Source organism: Miscanthus floridulus, chromosome 7, assembly GCF_019320115.1.
Source record: "Miscanthus floridulus cultivar M001 chromosome 7, ASM1932011v1, whole genome shotgun sequence".
In the NCBI taxonomy this organism is placed as follows: domain Eukaryota; kingdom Viridiplantae; phylum Streptophyta; class Magnoliopsida; order Poales; family Poaceae; genus Miscanthus; species Miscanthus floridulus.
Window position 1 is genome coordinate 21,437,334 of NC_089586.1, and position 21,779 is coordinate 21,459,112.

The 21,779-nt window shown below is 46.5% G+C and overlaps 2 protein-coding genes and 1 pseudogene across 2 annotated transcripts; 2 read left to right on the forward strand and 1 right to left on the reverse strand.

Moving 5' to 3' along the window:
• Positions 1-2,873: 2,873 nt before the first annotated feature.
• Positions 2,874-6,557, reverse strand: LOC136462784 (urease accessory protein D-like; annotated as a pseudogene).
• Positions 6,558-6,937: 380 nt separating this feature from the next.
• On the forward strand, positions 6,938-12,048 carry LOC136462785 (cytochrome P450 97B2, chloroplastic-like). The gene is given in 15 exon segments (XM_066461838.1): positions 6,938-7,173; positions 7,439-7,640; positions 7,817-7,924; positions 8,206-8,290; positions 8,772-8,789; positions 8,792-9,006; positions 9,257-9,430; positions 9,515-9,562; positions 9,688-9,747; positions 9,853-9,939; positions 10,020-10,108; positions 10,363-10,454; positions 11,222-11,283; positions 11,422-11,571; positions 11,662-12,048. Coding segments are annotated over 15 exon segments (1,722 nt in total). The 5' UTR covers positions 6,938-7,057; the 3' UTR covers positions 11,878-12,048.
• A 7,630-nt stretch (positions 12,049-19,678) lies between these two features.
• Positions 19,679-21,399, forward strand: LOC136462786 (uncharacterized). The gene has a single exon (XM_066461839.1). It carries the CDS (start codon positions 19,803-19,805, stop codon positions 20,547-20,549), a length of 747 nt encoding a protein of 248 aa, XP_066317936.1. The 5' UTR covers positions 19,679-19,802; the 3' UTR covers positions 20,550-21,399.
• Positions 21,400-21,779: the final 380 nt, after the last annotated feature.

Below are 21,779 nucleotides of genomic sequence, written 5' to 3' on the forward strand. Positions count from 1 at the left end.
TTGTCTACAATCTAGCACCGTAGTAAGAACTGAAATAGGAAATATGTAAAACTGGTTCTGATTGTTTACCACCTGCTTGAAAGAAGTACAAGTGCTTACATAGAATGGTTAGTTAATGAACTAATGATGACTGCTAATAAAATTAAATATAAGGACGTACGTTTAGTAATGCTCCTACAGATGCAATAAACCCATAAGTCAGATAGCCTTGCATATCCTTGGAGTATTTTCTTTTCTTCAATCGGGTAAGTCTTGCTGAGTATAATTAATTACTTAGGATTTTATTTTCCCCTGTTGTAGGTGACAAGCGGATGCTAGAGCTGACTCTTGGGTGTAGATTCCTCCTGGTATGCTCAGAGATGATTCCTTTACGCTGCGATCATAGTTTTTATTGATAACTCTCGCTAAATGTTTTATAAATAGAAGTTTTATAATCTGTTGTCATAGTTTATATATCAATGCTTCATTATGTCATGAATAGATATTTATTTCTGCTATAACTCTGATCACATGTTTATATTCCGCTGTTAAATTAAATTGTCCATAAATCTGATAACCTGGGTATATTCCGCTGTTATAATCCATAAATAGTATACTCTCATGCTGCATAGAAAGTGATGTAAGAAATGATTTAAGAATGTTGTAAGCTTTCTTCTCTCATTTGTGATCCTGATGGAAAAAAATATGGATTTTCGGGTTCTCCCTTGGGGTGTGCTCGACGGAACTACGTAATTTAGTGTCCTCCCTTGAGTACTTAGTATCTTGAGTACTTAGTGTCTAATGGAAGACAAGTACTCCTGGAAGGTATTAGATTAGACGGTTCTGCCACATGTCGAAAACTTGCTTCTTTCTCGTTTCTTCTCCTCCCTTTTTTCCCTTCCTTTTTTCTTCCTTCTTCCACACAAATTATAAAGGGGAGCTCAATGAGAGCTCGTTATGCGGGAGGCGGTAGGAGGGTTCATGCCTCTGCTCGTCCCACCGTTGGATCCGCACCTACCTACGATTATGATTGGGCACCCCTCGTGTCCTCTCGCTTCTCAATATGTCACCCACCAGATCACCACCCCCAATGCATGACACATAAAATGCATGCTAAGCTTTTGTACTATGATGGAAGCAAAACGATGCATTCTAAAAACATTATATATACTTCATCCGTTTTAAATTGTAGGTTGTCTTAATCTTTTTAGATATATTGTTTTTAATTTACATGTAAACATAATAATATATGAGATGCGTAACAAAAAAGATACATGGGAGCCAATTTCGTATGTGGGGTCTCGTCACTCCTACATTGGCTGGCTGCTGATGTACATTGTACACTCTCGTGGTGGCCCAGCCTAGCCCAGCCCAACCCCTGAGCTGTGGAATGGTCAAGTCACTCGTGCAATGCAACGCGACCACACCTCACCTTTGCGGCTGTGCCCAAACATGCATGGCGCCCTGTGCCCCTGTTGGCATTGGCACTGGCAACTTTGAGACGTGGCCCTCCTTTGGCTTTATTACTTTTTCTGAGCCTAGGGCTTTATTTATTTTAGCTGTATTAATTATTAATTCAGCGGACGATCGAATATACGAGTACAACAACAACACTTCTGGACGGAGTAGATCGTCTCGTGCGCGCTTTGCCATCACACGTGCTGCTAGAACGCTAGTGCGACCACAATCTGGACCTTGTTTAGTTTCTCCCATTCGTATCCCATCAAATATTTAGGTATGTATAGAGTAATAAATGTAGACTAAAAATAACTAATTATACAGTTTACGACTAATTTATGAGACGAATTTTTTAAGCCTAATTAGTTTATGATTTGACAATGTGGTACTACAGTAACACATGTGCTAATGACAGATTAATTAGGCTTAATAAATTCATCTGTACACCTGTACACGCGGCAGCCATCAGGTGGATGTATGCATGCCTGCTCGGTGCATACAGGATGCTTGGAATTTTTTCCCGCATGGAGAGGCTCCCGTTGCCCGGCCGACACGTCGAACGTGCGGTGTGGACATGCTACTTGGGTTTGTTGCACAGAAGATCACCTGTTCGTCCGATGCGAGGTGGTGGTAGTAGTGGTATTTTTTACCGTGAGGTACTGATGCGGTCCTTTTTGTTAATATTCTGTTCATATTATTCTATATTCGACTTATTCAATTTTTTAATTAAAATATTATTTTTTCTCATAATAATTCGATCAAAATTTTACCAGCCGAACAGAACCATCGGAGAAGCAGCAATAACAAAAAAAAAATATATATATATATACCCGCACTCCTGTGGTGTCAAAGCAACCTCTCGGCTCCACCTCTCCCGCAACGATTGACGTGCATGTGGCTACACCTCCTTCCGGCGGTCCTGCTGGCTGCACGGCTCGACCTCACCTGACACAATCACACATGGCAACCCACTCCCTCCTCCAGTACTCCTGCCGTCCAGCGTATGTTCGATTGATTGATGCTGTGATGGTCTCACCTGTCTCTTCTCCTCATCTTTTGCTACACCGCCTGTCAGCTTTGCCGCATGTAACCCAACCAACCAACCAAGGCAGGGCAGCACCCTGCACGGCTGCATGCACTGCTCTGTGCGCTCTCTCCCCAGTCCCCAGTTTGGCCAGTGGGGTGATCCAAATCGTGAATTCTTGGTCCGTGTGGTGGCATTCAAGATTTGAAGTGCGCCGGGGGCCAAACCAACAGGCCTTTCCATGCGCATTGCCAGCAAAGGCCTTCACTAGACACAACTCGTGCCAGATTTACTCCAAAAAGACGGCTGAAAGCCTGAAATATTCAGAATCACTCAAGCGCGCGCGCGCACAGAGAGAGAGAGAGAGAGAGAGAGAGAGAGGGGAGAGATACGAGGCAAATTTCTAAGGCAAATTTCTAGGATTTGCTTAAACTTGTTGGACCCTTATGTGATGGAGCTGGCAAAGCGGCAATAATGGTGGATGGAGCGAAAGAGGCTGGGGCCTGGGGAGCAGGAGGCGGGGGTGGTCCAATCGCTGGCGCTGCGGCAGCTCTTGAAGCTGCAGGGGAAAGGGAGGCAGCGCCGCCCCCATCTCACCTGTGCGCGCTTCAGGTTTCGCCATCCCCACGCCTCCATTATTGTACGGAGCTTTTGACCGGTGGTCTCCTCCTCCCTCCAGCTGCCCCACGGCCACCTCAGCAACACCACGGCCACGTGTGCCACCTACGTGGCGTCCACGTCGGTGTACTCGCGTGCTGCTTTGCTATTCATGTAAACATTCCTGTGAAAAAACCCAACCTTCTCCAGACTCCAGCAAATTGGTCTCCAGGTTATATTATTGTATATATTATTATATTATGACAGATGAAATGCGTCTGCTTCACACTGTCAGGTCCAGGCAACGCTATTTCACCCAACTGAGTTGCAACATGCTCACTCCCAAGTCCCAACCATGTAACTTGGTCAACCAAAATCAGAAACTCTGGCCACCCTAGAATTTTTCTACAATTACAATTTGCCTGCTGACAAACCTGAGATGAACACCACGGCACACAATCAATGGTAAATCCAACAGTTTCCCCATGCAAACTGAAGGTCAAGGATCCTTTCAGCATCAGCACTCGCCAGCTTCCTCAGCCCGTCTGTCAGCTTCATGACGCGGCATAAGGGGAAGCACCAAGGAACGTCTCCAGCGCGGCCAGATGGTGTCTCAAGAAGCTGTACGCGAGCTCCGTGCTCACCGCGGCTATCCGAGCAACCATGCCTGTTCCCTGCGGCCAAAAACGATGACAGATGCGGTGTTCCATTTTCATAAACCAAAGGGGCCCAAACCGCACACATAAGAATTGAATCTAGCACAACGATGAGATGGAGCAGCGACAAACTGTGCGGCCGAACGGGCTGCAAGAGGCGACGAGCGGAGGCCTTTGTGGACGCTGGGGAGGTTTTGATCTTATAGTGTAGAGGCTACCGCGGGATGTCGGAGGGCGCAGTTGCCCGGACATCAGCTTCTTCACTTTGTCTTGCATCTTGTCTTGTATGTGCCTTAGCTTTGGCCTTCAGAGGAAAGTATGCCATGAATCATGAGCAATATAGTTTGGATTCTGTCAGCCAGAATTTTCCGTCAGGCAAATGGTAGCTTAAATTCCAAAAATGTATGTCCTGAACTCCTGATTTCTAACAATTTCATTTGTCGATTTGTTCCTAATAGAAAACACCAAATCCTAGATAGGCCCTTGCATATAACACTAGCTCTTCCTATGAATACAGCAGTGAACTGTTAGCTATATTGAGTTATTGACAGAAACAGAAATAGACAATCATAGCATATGGTACTGTTAACTTTGTGCCCTACAACAATAATTGCAAAACAAAAAAAACATAAGCTTCTAGGCTGAAGTGAGTAATGCAAATTCATCGGTGTAGTGCTATTTGAAACTTCATGTAATAACTTTCAAATGTTCAAACAGAGATGACCAGAGCATAAGGCAACATGTGTTTGAGATGATGATGTATTGACCTTACCCCAGTAACACAATCATCGCAATCACATTGTACTCATGCATCCGTTCAGCAATGCTATAATTTGAGCCTTGTTCCAATAAAGTCTGCTCAAATATATATGGCGTGTTAAGAATGGTGAACAACATAAACAAAAATGGAAATGGATTAACAATTTAACATAACGAAGACATGCTAGGAGGAGGAGGTCAATAGTGTTTACCGAGTCAATAAAGAGAGGCTGATCTCCCAAGAAAATATGGTTGACACTTTTGTAGAAGCTAAAATCCCATTTTTCTCCACTCTCATAACGGCCACTTGTAAACCAATCTACAACTACCAGGTTTGAATTGGCAGAGACTTGAAAAACTTGCTTTTGGTGGTACCGAGCGGTTGAGAAGCAGGTTACAGGGTCTGGAATAACAGCAAGCAGGGCATCTTCCCCAACTCTGGCCTACTGCATGTAATAAATGTTTAATCATGGACCTTTCTAGTTAGGAATGCAACTAAGAGCCTAGAGCCCTTTAATATAACAAATGCTTTGGAAGAAGAATTACCTCTAGCAACTGTTCAGAACATTTTGAACCCACAGCCTTGTACACCTACAAGCGTATAAATAAAGTCAGCAGATTCGAAGCAAACTAGTTTTGCAGTTGACAATTTTATCAACGGACTAGTTAAGCTTACGCGAGTACTTGCGGACCATGAAAAATACAACAGATCTGATTGAAACTAACTTTTCAGTTGACATGTAGACAAAAAACTTGAATGAAGGAAATCAGCATTTTTCAGTTGACATTTTTTATGAAGTTGTCAGTTCATGAAAGCTTAGGCATGGCAATAACTGAGCGGAATGATTTCCTGAAGCAGGAAACACTGGAGTAGTATCCCAAAGCTAGAAAGATCAGGGCTAAACAATCTTAGTAAGAGAACGTCATCAGCTAGCTAATTTCTTTGTTGAGCTTTAAAAGGTTCACAGTAGAAAGCCCCCCCCCCCCCCCCCCCCCCCCCCACACACACACACACACAGAGTTTGAATTTTGTTCAGCCAGTGGCAGAGCTCCCAGATTTGGAGAATTTAACGTGCCAGTCCTTGTGTTCAGCATTGTGATGAACTCATGAACAATCACTAGTTTCTACCATGGGCAGAGGAAGAAATTAGCCTCCCACATTGTACTAATGCAGCCTAAACAGTGCAGCTGGAAGGCTCATAGACTCTTGTTTATCATACATTCCTACAGAGCCAGTATTTTGGAATCCAGACATCTTCTGGTCAAGGTTCTATACAGTAAGTACCATACGGCATACACGGGTAAGCATCACAAGACCACACAAAACAGCCATAGTATAAGTATAGGCAGGAAGCGCAGAGTCAAGCTTCATTAAGCAACCAGCATACCTTGGTCGAGGCCTGCGTGGTGATCGCCGCCGTGCACCCGTCGCCGACGCTGACCGTGCACGATATGGTGTCCCCCTGCAAGGGCGCGCGCGGGCGCGGCACCAGGAGCACGTCACGCTACAGCAACCTTCTCCGACTCCGAGCCGCGAGTACCCAGCAACGGCGCAGCGGGCAAGAACGGAGAGAATAGAAAGCGGAGGGAGGTCCTCGGGACTCACGGAGACGATGCCGCCGCCGTAGGTGAGGGCGTAGAGCCAGACCGCGTTGCAGGACGAGGGCCCCACCTTGGACGGGGCGATGAGCTTGAGCGGGTACCTGGCGAAGCAACGGGTCAGCGCCGACCTCCCCCGCACCCTTCTCCACCCGCACCGCCCCCGTCGCCGCCTCCGCCATCGCCATCGCCGGCTGACCAGACCCCACTACCGGGAGCGTGGTGATTGGACGGTCGATCCGTCCGTGCCTAGCCTAACCCGATGGGCAGATCATCCGCATTTGCCTCGGGAGTTCTTAGAGACGTACAGTAGATTGAAGCAGCCCAGCTCTAGTTCAGCCCACCGTGTCACCGGGCTGTCGGAAGATCTAATGGGCTTGCTTATCTGCGGACTGCGGATGACTTTGGGCCGCGAACGGACACGTGCTGTGTTTTCCCTCGGGATTTGGAACTGACAGTGTAACAAACTGATCGTCTAAAAGCTTTGTAATTCCACTACTGAAATACAAATTTCCGATTCCTCTACGCTCTGCGATGAGCTTTCTGGATGAATTCATGTCTCGCCGCTCTCTATTTGCTATTACTCCTAAGTTTAAGTCTGCAACTAGCAACGGAGGATTGGAGAGGAAATGCAGGTGACAAGGCCGGTGATTTTCAAACAATTTCGATGAAATGAAAGATAGTGATACTAGCACTAGCAGTGGAGTCGGAGTGGGCACTGGAGCACCGCTTCGACTCGGGCGCTCCACGTTTCGGGCCGGTGGCCGGACCAGACCAGCGCACCGCGCCGTCCAGGCCACGTTCCGTGGTCGGCGCGCAACCGGCCAGCCCACCTCACCACTCTCTCTCCGCCTCCACGACCCGATATTCCGATCGCGTCACCATTCAATTTCAGCGCGGCCACCTTATCTCTGTCCGTCCAGGTCCAGTGACCAGTCACCACGCTCCACCTCACTGCTCTGTGCTGCTGCCGGGCTCCAGCGCCATGGCCGCGGCCACGCTGCTCCCGGGGCCAGCCACCGCCGCCTCGCCGCGTCTCGGCACCGCGGCTTCCGCCCCATCCGCGTCCCACGGGAGGCGTCGTCTCACCTTCATCTTCAGGTACGCGCGCGTACGGGCCCTCACCCACCTCCTCGCTCGCTCCCGCCGCCGGTGGCCACGGTCAACGCGTGGCCGCCCGCCAGGTGCTCGACCTGTTTCCCGCACTGTTCCACCACGGGAACAATGGGCTGTTATCGGCTCCAGCCTGCAGTTGGGGGGTGCCGCCTGCTGAATTCGCACGAATTACTGTTGGTACCTGACAGAACAATCACTACTAGTCTGAGTGGCTGATCGATCGGCCCGTGGCAATTGGGCGTTGGTGCAGGTGCCAGTCGACCAGCGTCGACAAGCAGCAGCAGCCTCCGCCGCCTAAGCCGAAGCAGCGGAACCTGCTCGACAACGCCAGCAACCTGCTCACCAACTTCCTCAGCGGCGGCAACCTCGGGGCCATGCCCGTCGCCGAGGGCGCCGTCACTGACCTCTTCGGCAAGCCCCTCTTCTTCTCGCTCTATGATTGGTTCCTTGAGGTGAATGCGCAGCCCCTTCCTGTACCCCCGCGTCTCGTGCATTATCATCGTTTCGTTTCTTTAATATAACTCTGTTCTCCACTTAGTTTACCAGTTACCACATAGGAAAATTCGACTTAGAAACTATGAGGACATATCCTGCAACACTGACATGTTATGATGTCATTAATTCACAGCATGGCTCTGTCTACAAGCTTGCTTTTGGACCCAAATCGTTCGTCGTCGTCTCTGACCCTATTGTTGCTAGACACATCCTCCGGGAGAACGCTTTCTGTTATGATAAGGTATGCTGTCTAGATACTAGTGTCAGACATGGATTGTTGAAAACTCATTGAAAAAAAGGATTGTTGAAAACTATGGAATATACAAGGATTTGGACCATGATCACCTTACACTCATGATGGTTGCAAAGCTTATTTATAGAATGATCGCTTCCCTACAACTGCATTTTGCATATATATTATTACTTGTCGTGAAGACCTGGCTTCGCTTCTGAATAATAATTGGTGTAGTTTGGTGGGTTTCTTTATTACATGTTATTTGATTATTTCTTACTTGAAATCAGGGAGTTCTCGCTGAAATTTTAAAACCCATAATGGGGAAGGGTCTTATACCTGCTGACCTTGATACCTGGAAGCAAAGGAGAAAAGGTTAGAAAGGTTGGATATTCAATCATATTTTCTGTGTTTTCTAGTTTGGACTGACTACAATACTGCAGATTGCTCTGCATTAATCTATGGGCATAGCCCATACTGTTAGTCAAAAGTAGCAGGTTGATCATTGGCCTGAGCCTTCAAATCCAGTCCTTTCTAGTTTTGTGTTTCCTATCTTGAAAGTTATTTCTAGCTCAATTGTGTATTTGTGTATTCTGAAAATGGACATCTCTAGGCATGCAAAATGATCCTAGTGCTTCTTTCAATTCTGAATTTATTAGCCTTGCTTTTTGCCTTGAGGGATGAAACATAGGCCATTTTTCTGTCTTTATAAGTGCGATATTTAACAGTTACTACTGTTTGACGAGGCAATCAATCAACATAATCGAATTGTTTTAGAGATCATTTGAACTTCATGTATGCATTTCACATAATATTTTACTAATGGCATACCTTATCCTATCCTTGTGTTCTGCAGTTATAACACCTGGGTTCCATGCCTTATTATAGAAGCTATGGTGAGAACATTTACGAAATGTTCAGAGAGAACAATATCAAAGCTTGAAGAGCTTACTGAAAGCAAAGGTCGTGAACAAAAATCGACTATAGTGGACCTTGAAGCTGAGTTCTCCAATTTGGCACTCGATATCATTGGCTTGGGTGTGTTCAATTTTGATTTTGACTCGGTTACTAAGGAATCTCCTGTAATCAAGGTTGGTATTAAAAAAAAAACTGAGGTTCCCCATTATGGGTTTTTTTTTTTTGTAATCAAGGTTGGTATATCTGTAGTTCTATCTTACAGTATGTTTACTTGTGTATAGGATGTATTACACATGCTCATATAGAGAATTTGACTAAAAGTAGAATATTCATAATTTGTGACTATCTTGGGTAGATGTGGATTGTGTTTTTCTGCTACTTTTCTCTTCCCTGGTTTGAGGAGCTTCTGTCTCCATTGTGCAGGCAGTGTATGGAACACTTTTCGAAGCTGAGCACCGTTCCACCTTCTACATCCCCTACTGGAATCTTCCTTTGACAAAATGGATTGTTCCAAGGCAGCGCAAGTTCCATAGTGACCTCAAAGTGATCAACAATTGCCTTGATAACCTTATAAAAAATGCAAAGGAGACCAGACAGGTTTGTGCAACTGAAACGCAGTTCTAACTTGATGACATTTTAAGGAGCTTGCTGTAGTTCTGATGTTGTAAAGTTGTTATATAGGAAGCTGATGTGGAAAAGCTCCAGCAAAGGGACTACTCTTCTCTGAAGGTTGGCTGCTGTTCCTCCTTCCTTTTTTGACTCATTTCAGTGTCTAGAACTCACCAGTTTACCTTTCTGAACGTCTAGGCATTTTTGGTGAATAGTATCTCATATCTGTGTCATCATGCTTTTAGGATGCCAGCTTGCTGAGGTTCCTTGTTGACATGCGGGGAGCTGATGTTGATGATCGCCAGGTAAATTGTGGAAACCGGGCATTTTAGAATTTTATGTTATGCTTTCTATTTCTTCCTATTTGCAGCAAATTAAGTTGATGAATTTCATGGTTTGTGTTGTGACAGCTTCGAGATGATCTTATGACGATGCTTATTGCTGGACATGAAACAACTGCTGCTGTTCTGACATGGTCTGTTTTTTTGTTAGCCCAGGTACACAGATGTTACACAGAATTCTTCAAGTAATTAAATTTTTGCTTGAATATGTATGGTCATACTGTGATGTCATGCAGAGCCCTACCAAGATGAGAAAAGCCCAGGCAGAGGTTGATTCTGTTCTCAGCAATGGGGCAATTACTGTCGAATCCCTCAAGAAACTGGAGTATGTCACCTGTACCATTATTTTGAATTTTGAATTCAACTAGCATTGATTCTTTTATTTTCCATTTCTTGAGGGATAAGTGTATGATGCTTAACAATATCATTGGATTATTGTTTCATAAAAAGTATGATTAGATTATTAACAATAGAATATCCATGCATCCGACTTGTCTGAAATTACTAGCTATATTTAATTATTTATACATCTGAAATGAATTTGCCTTCCTCTCATGAAACGTTTGCATTGCCCTCTAGGTATATAAAACTGATTATTCTTGAAGCTCTTCGCTTGTATCCTCAGCCACCATTGTTAATCAGGCGTTCTCTCCGGCCAGACAAGTTGCCAGGTACCATCTTCTCTGTAATGTTGTAAGTTCTTTCCCGAACAATGCAAAGGGTGTTTAGTGGTCATTTGAGTGACCATTTAGATTAGTTTGGTTGAAGTCATCATTCTTGTTACTGGTGTTTCTGTTAATTAATAGGCTGTGAGTGGGTGGGTGTTTGAGTGTGCAGGTGTGGTGCAACCTCTTTATTCTTCTTCTTAATGCAATGATACACAGCTATCCTGCGTATTCAAGAAAAAAAAAGATGTTAAGTGGTTGTTGGGTAATTGAGCAGATGCATGGCTTATGTTGTGAAGGCCAAAGGGCATGTCATCAGCACAGAAATTCGGATTGAATAATACCTGTATTCTCATTTGATAAAGAAAGCTTCCATTAATTTCAACTTATGACTGTGGACAGGAAACCTTCCACTATTGCAAAACTTTTTTATAGTAACTTGTATTTCAAAAATGTATGCACAATTGCACATGACTTTATGGCATGAGGTTCTGATCTAAATTTCTGTATGTGGAAGTAGTTTTAGTTCACTGCACGTTTGGATTGCACCTAGGTATGAGGAACCGCCAAAGTGATCCAGTTCTTTTAACCATGTATCCATTTCTCGATGTCTGTTCAGCCCATTTATGCCTCCCATTTGATTTCACTAGATGCAGCCTACTACTGTGATATTTGTTGAAACTTTGTGTTTGTTTTCGTTTAGTGACAAGCAGGGTATGTTGCCTTCACTGGTACATGCCTTCTAACTCTGTACTGATCGTCTATTTACCTAGGTGGGTACAATGGAGCAAAAGAGGGATATGAAATACCAGCTGGGACTGATATATTTGTTTCGGTGAGTTTTGGGAACTGCAGTTTTGAAATGGCTTGGATAGGATTGTGCAACACAAATGGCTATAAATTTGACTTCACTATATAAGGTTCAGTCCAAGCCAAGCCATTGCTTGACCTATGGTAAATTCCGGCACTGCAGATATACAACCTCCACAGATCCCCGTATTTTTGGGACCGACCAAATGAATTTGAACCCGAGAGGTTTTCAGTTCCAAAGAAGGATGAGAGCATAGAAGGCTGGTCTGGTTTTGATCCTGACCGTAGTCCTGGTGCAATGTACCCCAATGAGGTGAGGTTCAACAGTTTTTTCTCTTCGACTGCTGTATGAATTTATTCCCTGTATAAGAAATTAAGAACATATCAATTTGCTCTTTACCAGATCATAGCGGACTTTGCTTTCCTTCCCTTTGGCGGTGGGCCCCGCAAATGTGTGGGGGACCAATTCGCGCTCCTGGAGTCGACGGTAGCTCTGGCCCTGCTGCTGCGGAAGTTTGATGTGGAGCTGAGAGGGTCGCCCGACGAAGTAGAGATGGTGACAGGCGCCACGATCCACACAAAGAACGGGCTGTGGTGCAAACTGAGGAAAAGGACTTGATCAAACATAGCTTTACACTGAGAAGTAGCTCTCATTCTTGACTTCTGATGTGCTTTAGGCAAGTTAAACAGCCTCATGAACAGTGGATGGGAATCATGTACATTGAAACATCTCCTGTAGCGCAATAGGGGCAACCATTTCTGCATATATATCTAATCTATTTCAGCTTGACATTGTGGTGCAAGTACTGCTTGCATAGTTGCATGCATGCACCTAAAAATACCTGTACACAGACTTCATACCAACCAAACTGATGAGACAGCAGAGATAGCGTAAGCCACTAGCTGTCTCGTCTGAGGTGTCCCGTTTCTTCTGATTTCTGAACTCAGGTAACCTGATCTTGTCCTGTTAACGAAGTTAGGTTTCAGTGATGTGTTTGCTTGGCATGGCAGTTGGCAGGTAGCATTATCATCGCCATCATCAGTTCATCACCATGTGCATCAAAGCTGGGGCGTGCAGCAGCTGATGCGTTGCTGTGCCGTGCCGCCACGGGATGCATGCAGCGCAGGGAACAAGAAGCCCACAGGAATGAACAACACGGCCGTATCGATCTGACGGTGCAGACAGCTACGGGTAAGCAGGCTGCTCACCATGAACTTTGTTTCTTCTCCACGGGTGTCGTATATTCGTACGTGCCATAATTATTGCCCTGGCATGCTACTCGCTTACGTGTGCGTGCGCGCGCGCTTCTTTGACGGCGAAAATTCGCTGCGGTTGAACTGGAATTTTTTGCTCGGCTCGTAGCCCTTGGTTTCAAGCCAAAGCCGCACGTTCCTGCGACCTTTTGCGGTCAGCAAATTCGCTGTCGTACGAGCTGTAGCCTGTATGTATTGGGAAGGATGGCCGAGTCCGTTTCTTCAATTCTGGGCTGACAGTGAAAGCCTTCAGCCTTGTCGTGTTTACTGATTCGGCTAAAAACAGTGGTACCGTCTTTGGTTGTGGTCTGCACGCCAGGCCAAGCACAAGGGCTCAGCCGCTTGGGGCTGGTAGAAAAGAAACTCTGAGCCACCGATCTCAGTACTTAATGGCATTCCCATATGCTCAAACCATAAGTAAATCGCGAAAAAAAAATAGTTCCCTCCGTTTCAAGTTATAAGTCACTTTTACTTTTTTAGTACATCAATTCTGCTATGCATCTAGGTATCTAGATACATAGCAAATTCTATGTAAAAAAAAGCAAAGCGAGTTATAATTTGAAACGGAGGGAGTACTTACTTAATTGAATGGCGAAGCTCCTGTCTTTTCCTGAATGAAAAAAATGGAGGGAAAAATGGCAGGTTCCTTGCCTATGACCTTGCCCAGATGTTTGACCATGGCGGTCATGGTGCTTGCTAGTCGACTGCCTAAATTAGGGAGCTTGGACCTTTGTGGGAGAAACTTCTATAAAGAGGATCCGACCCTCTTGACCCATCATGTGATATATATGTATGTACAGTGTATATGATGGAATCGTTGAAGTTAGGGCTGCCGCCCTCCAACGACTTGAAATTTCAACGGCATATGCTCCTTTGAATTTCCCCCTATTTTCTCGTTGGGCTCGTGGGATATGGGACCTGGTGGACTGGCTCAAAACTTTAGGACGAAGCAAGCAAGATTGGTAAACCTTTGGTTTATCTGATTTGCCACTATATTATCCAATCCAGTTAGCAGTGGCGTAATCTGTGGATTTAGAAGTGATTTTGGGTTATTTTTTCCACAGTAATACGTGAGTAATATAAGTGCGAATTTGTAGGGCTATTTTAGGTTAGTTTTAATAATGGCTGAGTTAGTTTGTACATGGCTGAAGGTTTCATATTTTCCAGATGTCTTGTAAGTTTGAACACACTGAAATGAAGAGTGGTGTTACTGTGTTAGCAATGGTAAAAGGACATGGCAAGTGGTTTAGACCTGCCGAGGAGGTGTGACGACATAGGAACATCACACAGGTGTGAAATGGAAGCTGCTAATTGACATGGGCGGGAAAGGCGAAAGCACTAGGAAAAATCCTAGTGAACCAATTGACTTCCCCTGTCAAGAAAAAGGGGGCCGGTAAACCAATTGACTTGTGTGGGGGAATCAAAATGACGCAAAAGTAAAATCTTTACTGATTTAATTGTACCATCCAAGATGGCTGCTAGAGTAACATGAAGGCATTTGAAGAGTGACTTGGTGCTATCTCATCTATAGAGTTGAATCATTCCAAATTACTGTAACTCGTGAGTGAAGCAATGATTCGACTATACATGGATGAGCACGTGTGGCAAACAATGTCCTGTAAGACGACACGGCAGAGATAGATTGCATTCAAGAAACAAGGTAACCTTTGCATTTATCTACTATGTAGGCAAACAAACGACACCCAAATTTGAGCTGAAGAAGATAAGTTGGAACTAGATGCGCGCATACACGGCTATCGCCAATCGGTTATTAATCTCTTCACCTCTTGAAGAAAAATAATCATGATGAAAACCCTTTGCAACCACCCTGTTTCCCGGCAAAATTTACCTTGCACAGAAGTTGGGCAGCTAGGCATCAACAACCAGGATTCTAGATAGATGGAACCGGCCCATAGGCCAGCAGCTCCCCTGCTTCCTTCTCCACACCAATCAACCGTGGAAAGGTCAACGTCCTGGTGGGGCCCGGTCCACACCAAATCCTATCCTTTCTTCATCCTGTGTTTCTTTTGTATTATATCCTATAAGCTCACATGTGGTAAAATAGTGACCGTGACAGGTAATAATACTCTATTACCAAAGACTTGCAGGTCATTTTCTTAGCCTGAGTGACGGTAGATGAAACCTGTTCTTCTTTTATGCAGTATCTGAAAGCACCACCATCATCCTCTGTTTTTACAGACAACATGGGAAGAAGCCCCAGTACCTCCGCTAGTATATCCACGGCACCTACTTGCCCGGCCGTCTGGAAATCGTCGGACGTGCGGATGACGGACGGGGTCGGTCCCTAAACCAAACAGCCTATTTGTTACCTTTCAAAATTTAAATACGAATCATGTGATGCAGGTCAAATAATACGCATACCGGGCTTATATGTTTGGTTCGTGTCCCAGAAATTTTGCCTAGTCTAGGCAACAACATCTAGACACAGGCAACCAAATTTGGACGGCTAGGATTGATGCTTGGACTGGACAACTTTTCTAGGGTCCAAACCAAACAAGTTCATATAAAAGTTTATGCAATTCGTTCTTGAAGTCAATTTTTTGAAGTGCTATATATGTTGATGTTCGCTCGACGTGTTAAGAGATGAATTAAGCATTTCACATACGTCAAGAGTCAAATATATAATCTTTGACCAATTGTTTTGCCAACAATTTTTAACTTATCGTAATACAAGCTTAGAACTATTAAATTTGTAATCAATTGTAGTATCCAATAATTATAAGTTTATAATCATAATAAAGCAATTTAACCTAAAATATATGAATGGAAAGGTGTCATTTAGAAGACACGTACTATGTCAGGCTATGCCAACTAGACCACACCAGAGGGAGTAGAGGACACGTTCAACTTTCACCTGATGGGCTTTATGGTTTGAGCACATAAAATCAGCATGCCTTAATTTTATCAAATACAGGCCGGGGACTTAGCAAGAAGCACATTATATTGGGTGTTGGATTAACAAAGCATATAATAGGAAAAAGATGCTGAGATCGATGTTGATTAAAGGGGAGCTGCATGCGTGTGAGGGCGAAGTGTGGAGGAAAAGAATATCCAATCCAGTCAACCCAGCGACTCGTGCCATATCGTCAGCTCACACGTAAGGGTCCTGTCCGCATCTGCTGCTGGGTCCCACCGCAAACTTCCACGGCCTGTTCAGCGGGCCGTAAACGATCGTATACGATCGTGGATTATAAGCTGGAACAGTATTTTTCTCTCACACCAAACCAACCAGCAGTAAATAATCCACGATCCAGCCCAGTCAGCCGGGCGGAGGGAGCACGCTGGAGGAGGCTGGAGCCATTTGGAAACACTAATCGAGCGTTTAAGCTTTTTAATTAAAGATACACCTTGCTCAAAACTGAAATAAAAAAGCAAAACAGAGTGTGAAATTGCAGTCGATTAATTGAGCTATCCTGTCTCGCTGAACTTTATATATACTTGTGTGATATTATCATAAATGCAGAGGCAAAATCGAAGAAATAAAAATCATGTGGTGGCCAGACTCACACATGTGTGGTGGACGACTATTGCTAAGAGAGATGGCTTTATGTTGGCAGGTCTAGCTAATATAAACACGTTTGATACGTACAGGAGGTGGTGGTGTTATAGTAGTGGTCATCGATCCTACTATCCTAGGTGTGGTCACGATCGAACACGTACGTTGAAGCAATGAAGCTAGCTAGCTAGCCACCAACGTACCAGACAGTCCAGTCCCATTTGACCGGCAAGCTAGTCAGATCGATGGAGGGCCGTGCCAACTCGACGAGCAAATAAATGAATAAAAAGTTGCTTGGCTGATGGGTGGATAGATGGCGACCGTCGCTTGATGTAGCTTACTAGTAGCTTAATTTAGAGGCTGTCATTTTGGAGGAGGACCGGGCAAATCCTCTGACCGGCCGGAACAACCAGCCGCAGCGAAATTCAAGTGATTGGCTACGTACCTAGTACCTAGTATATGCATGTGTTCGTTTCTCACACAACCGTTTGTAACTGGGTTTTGCGTTGCTTTGTGTGCGTTAACAATCTCTATGGCACTACGTGTTTCTGCGATGGCCTAGCTTTATGTCGTATATGCTATAGAGCTTCTCTTTTGAAAAGTATATAGCTGGCATGGTCGTTTACATAGGGGGTTCTCTCTCTCTCTGTCTGTAAATATATGCACGGTACAGCCTCGTAGATTGTATATACTTTAGAACCTATGTTGTGATAATAATGAGCTTATTAGAGCTATAGTTATTAGTACATATATGTAGTAGCTACTCCACAGCTCATGTAGCCATGTGGAGGTATAAAATGTATCTAGCTAGAATGAAGCCAGTGAAGGACCCAGGGTTTTTTTTGTTGAAAGATCCGGACTTTGACTTGGGCCGCCCGTGCTGCAGTCCTGGTCCTTGGCTATAAAACTCTATATAAACTTAGTTCATTAGCCCAGGGTTTAGCAGATTTCTAGGTCCGTCTCTAAACGAAGCTACAAAAAATAGGCTAGGCTGGAATAATATATATTTGGTCTTGGAACAATGTTTTTTTTTATCTAAAAATGTGTAAACTTGACTGACGGCGGCGGGTGTAAACGCATAGTGTGTCCGATTGAACACCAGGCTTTCGATTCAAAGGGGCACGTGCTGGGTAAAATAAGGAAGAAACAGACAACCTAAAGCGTTGTTGCAGAGCCCAGTCAGCATGCGCCATGGTCATGCACGTCGCCGTCGCCGTCGACGGCCCTTTTTTTTCTTGGCGAGAGCTGAAGACGAGAGACTACCGATGGATCGAGAGGATAAGATGAGATGCCTACCGACTCGCTCCGATCCGCCGCCGGAAGCTTCGTCGTCGTTGCCGCGCTCCCTCACCGGGTCAGTTCACATGTGTCAAAATGGCGGCCGCGCCGGCCCAATGTGCCCCATGCATTTTATCCGACCCAAATACAAGACATATTCATCATTTAGATAGCACTACAGGCAAAGAGTTTAATACATATTTTTAGTCTTCTCCAACAACAAGACCTAAAAGACAATCATTTCTGCAAATGGGTCTTCAGGAGAGAGGATACTCAGATTTGGCTTATGTCTCTCCTGTCATCCAAAATAGATCTCCCATATAGATATTCTATTGGAGGTTATAGGTATTGTGTTGGAGACACGTCGGTGCAGAAAGTGACCAACTAGTAAATATTTGTCGTTTTGTCGTACGTTGTGATCGGATGTGGCCTAGCATTCAATGACACATGGTTTATACTGGTTCAGGCAACGTGGCCTACGTCCAGTTTGAGTCGGTCGGTGACTTTATTCCTGAGCCCAGGTGCTCGAAGTTTGCTGTGGAGTTACAAACGAGAAGGGGTAAGATGTGGCTATCAGATGTCCGGTTGGACTCCGGACCGAAGGGCCGAGAGTGACGGAAGTTCCGACATGTGCTAAGTGTCGCTCTATTCAGCTTTAGAGTTCTAGAGCTCAGCAGAGAGAATCGGAACGATCCGTATGTTGTTCGTTGAAATCGTTGTTTGTTCGACTCGATCGTTCGACTCGTCGTCTATGTCAATCGATCATCCTTTTGGAGAGAGCGCATCCCCTTTTATAGATGAAGGGGACGGTTTTACAAGGGAGAGAGTGTGAGAGAAAGAGAGAGTCTGTGTGTGCTTCGTTGCCCACGCCGTTGGGTACAAGGCGGTTTGTCGACACCCATAACACCGTTGATGTTCAGATGCATATGGTAGGCTCCATCGTCTTCTTCTGGTATGGCAGATATCGACGCCTACCATACTGTAGGATAAATGTCGACGCCCACAACATTGTTCATGTTCTGACATGTCTGGAAGGTTGCGGTGCATCCTTCTGACACGGCCTGATAGTACTGTCCTGCAGGTGTGCAGGGTACGGTCCTTGATATTACGGTTGACTGGAGCGCCCTGCCTTACTTGATCTGTCCATTTCCTAGGTCTTCATCGAGCGGGCGTCCCCGATCGATCGTTCCTCAGTCAGCTCCGGCCTCCCGGTTGAAGAAGAGCTGTAAGCAGAGGTTTGACGTGCTCCCGGTCGGAGAAGCGAGTCGGAGTCGGAGGCGAGCGCCGTCCCTTCTCGGCCAGGCCTTCCGGTCGGAGAGGCGGGTCAGAGTCGGAGACGAGCGTTGTTCCTCTTGGCTAGGCTTTCCGGTTGGAGAGGCGGACCGGAGTCGGAAGCGAGCGCTGTTCCTCTGGCCTGTCATTTAGGTATTTAGACCGGCACAGGAGTTGCGCGTCGTCCACAACGTCGCCTGCTGGGCCAAGCTGTTGCTAAAAAAACAGATCTATAAAGAACCCCAGATTTATAAACCGACCAGACACATTTTCGATTTGGATTCTGCGAGGAGTCTGGTCGGAGACAGCCGAAAGCGCAGGCAGCCGAGGGAACGCAACTCCTATCGTTGCATGCATGTGCACGCGCGCGCGGCCCAGCCCGAGCCCAGCCAAATGGACCGTGAGTGCTACTGCTTTCTGAGTTGCTGTTGCTGGTACTAGAATCTGTGCGCGCGTGTCAGACGAGAATCGACAGTGAAGTTGAAGGAACAGTAGCAGCACGTAGTAGAATTTAGAAAAAAGAAAAGATGGACTCTGCTCACGAGATCGTGCGGCTCAGTTGGCAGCTACACTAGCACCACTCGATCGGCCGGCCGGCGAAAGGCAGCAGCTTACATGCAGGCGCACCTATCGTAGAGGTCGTCGTCGTCCGCCGCGACGAACACGAACCCGACACGGCCGCCGCCTCGCCCCCGAAATCAGCAGCAGTGATGCACCGGCGGCGCACGTCGCCTGCAAAATTAACCACAGCCCTCCTTTTTTGCTGCGACAGGGAGGAGTGGATGGATGGAAAAGGGAGGTGGAAAAGAGAGAGAAAAGAACCGCGACCACAACGAATTCACGGCGCGCGCCATCCCGGCAGCTCGCTCGCGTGGGCCCCGCCCCAGCGACCGGTCCCACCTCCACGAGTGGGCCCCGGCTCCACCCCGGCCGATCCCCCGGTCCGGACGGACGCTTCGTGGAAACCTGCACGAGCCAGACACCTTCCAGAAGGCGACGTGGCGCGCCGTCCTCTGCTGTGCATCGCCGCGCATCCGACGGCGCGGCGACCATCCCAAGCGCCCCGTTTGACTCGTCGCCGGGGGCAGCTATAAGTAGCTCGCCTCCCCGTCCTCCCCAAGAACTCTACTCTACTCCTCTACCGGCCGGCGTACGCCGACGACGACGACGGGCACAGTAGCTGCTAGCTAGCTAGGTAGCGAGCGAGCGAGTTCGGGCTCGGCATGGGTGACACTGGCGCGAACATGTCTCCCTGGGGCGGGCTCTACATGGGCGGCGGCGGAACACCGGCGACGACGGAGGCGACGGTGGTGACGACGGCGGCGGGGACGATAGCAGCGGCAGGCGGGTCGGTGTCGAGCCCAACGTCCGGCGGGTCCGGTGGCAGCCCGACCCGCGCGCAGCAGCAGCACGGGGTCGGGGTGGAGGGCGGGCGCGTGGGGAAGCCCGCGCGGCGGCGGTCCCGCGCGTCCCGCCGCGCGCCCGTCACGCTGCTCAACACGGACACCTCCAACTTCAGCGCCATGGTGCAGCAGTTCACCGGCATCCCGGCGGGGCCCTACGGCCTCGGCAGCGGCGCGGGCGGTGGGCCCGTGATCAGCTTCGGTGGCGGCGCCGGCGCCGGCGAGTACGGCCCGCAGCTGGTGCGCCCGTCGCCGACGTCGGCCGTCATGTCGTTCGACCACCACCTGGCGGCGGCGCACGCGCACCACCACCAGCACCGCCCGACGGCCACGTCGCTGCAGAGCCAGCTCTTCAGGACGCAGCAGCAGTACGGCGGCGACGTCGGCTACGGCATGCACGGAGGCGTGGACGGCATGGCGCCGTCGTTCTTGCACGGCGGGTTCGAGTCCTCCTCAGCGGAGGACCGGCTGCTGCTGCAGAGCATGATGCAGGCGGCGCAGACCACGATGCCCACCGCCGGCCGCCCGGCCTCCACTAACAACGGCAATGGCTACAACTTCGGCTGATCGATCAGTCAAGGTAATTAATAAGCGGGGGATCGGAGCTAGTGAGGTCGCTTTATGTTCAGGTAGAACGAAGAAGCCATGGTGTTATTTGCTCGTCGATAACGAGCTGATCATGGTGCGTGTTCTTGTTGCTGCTAGCTGCTTTAAGCAGTTAAGCATTATTTTGTTATGTTTTTGCTGGCCTTGCACAAGGCTAGCTAATTAAGGTTTAGTAGTAAGTAATTAGTAGTGGTAGTATTAGCTTGCTGCTTTAACTAGGAGGAGCTACTTACTAGTAGTAGATGCATGTGAAATGAAAACAAGGGACGATGATGTAAATAGTTTTTTTTTTTTTTTTTTGTGATATAAAAAACGATGGAGAAGTTTTAGTTTGGGGCCGTGTCGTCTGGTTGGCGCGCGTGCGCTGTCGGTGTGTAGTAGTAGTGCTAGTGCAACTGATAGCGAGGAATCTTTCTAGATTGCCTTGCTTCGGAAGCAAAGTCCGAGAGGTTGTACTACTGATTAATTATATTATTATTAAGCCCCGCCGCTAATTAATCCCACGTTGATCAAATGAGTGGCATATATGCTTGTCTTTTACAATGTTATTACGTATATGATTATGCTATATGCATGGATCATCGATCGGACTTCAAGCATAATTATTGATTTTGCATTCAAACGGTGTTGGGCATTCACAGTTGTGATTTTATTTTATTTTATTTTTAAAAACACCATGAATCCATGATGAACAGCATGTGGACGTTTTTTTTTTCTTTTATCTCTTGAGATCTCTCTACATGTCGCAATGCTTCTTCTCCATGGACCTCGTCAAAGCACCAACACTGCGACACATATCTCTCTAACAAGCAAATAAGCAATATATATATTACTGCTCGCTCCATTTCATCTAAATATATAAGACCTGGTTTGAATGATTACTGTATTAAATTAATTTAGAGCTATACTCTCAGTTGTACTACAATAATGTTTCTAACAATAAATTGTAACCAAAGATCGACCGTGCATTTTGTACAACAAAGTTCACATCTTTCAAGGTTAATCCAAGTGTACAAGCTATCGTGTTTTATAAAAGTTGATGTTTAAATTTAGATTGTGTGCATGTTTTGTTTATTAAAATCAACTAGGCCAGTGTTTGGTTGAAAAAAAAAGGTATGGTGCAACCCTTCTGCCGTCGTTTCCAATTAAACATTTGAAAATGAAAAATTCACTGACTTTTATTGAACTTGT

What these genes read in the sequence shown, in the direction of transcription:
- LOC136462786 (XM_066461839.1), top strand. Translation starts at nt 19,803, where the DNA reads ATGGGTGACACTGGCGCGAACATGTCTCCCTGGGGCGGGCTCTACATG.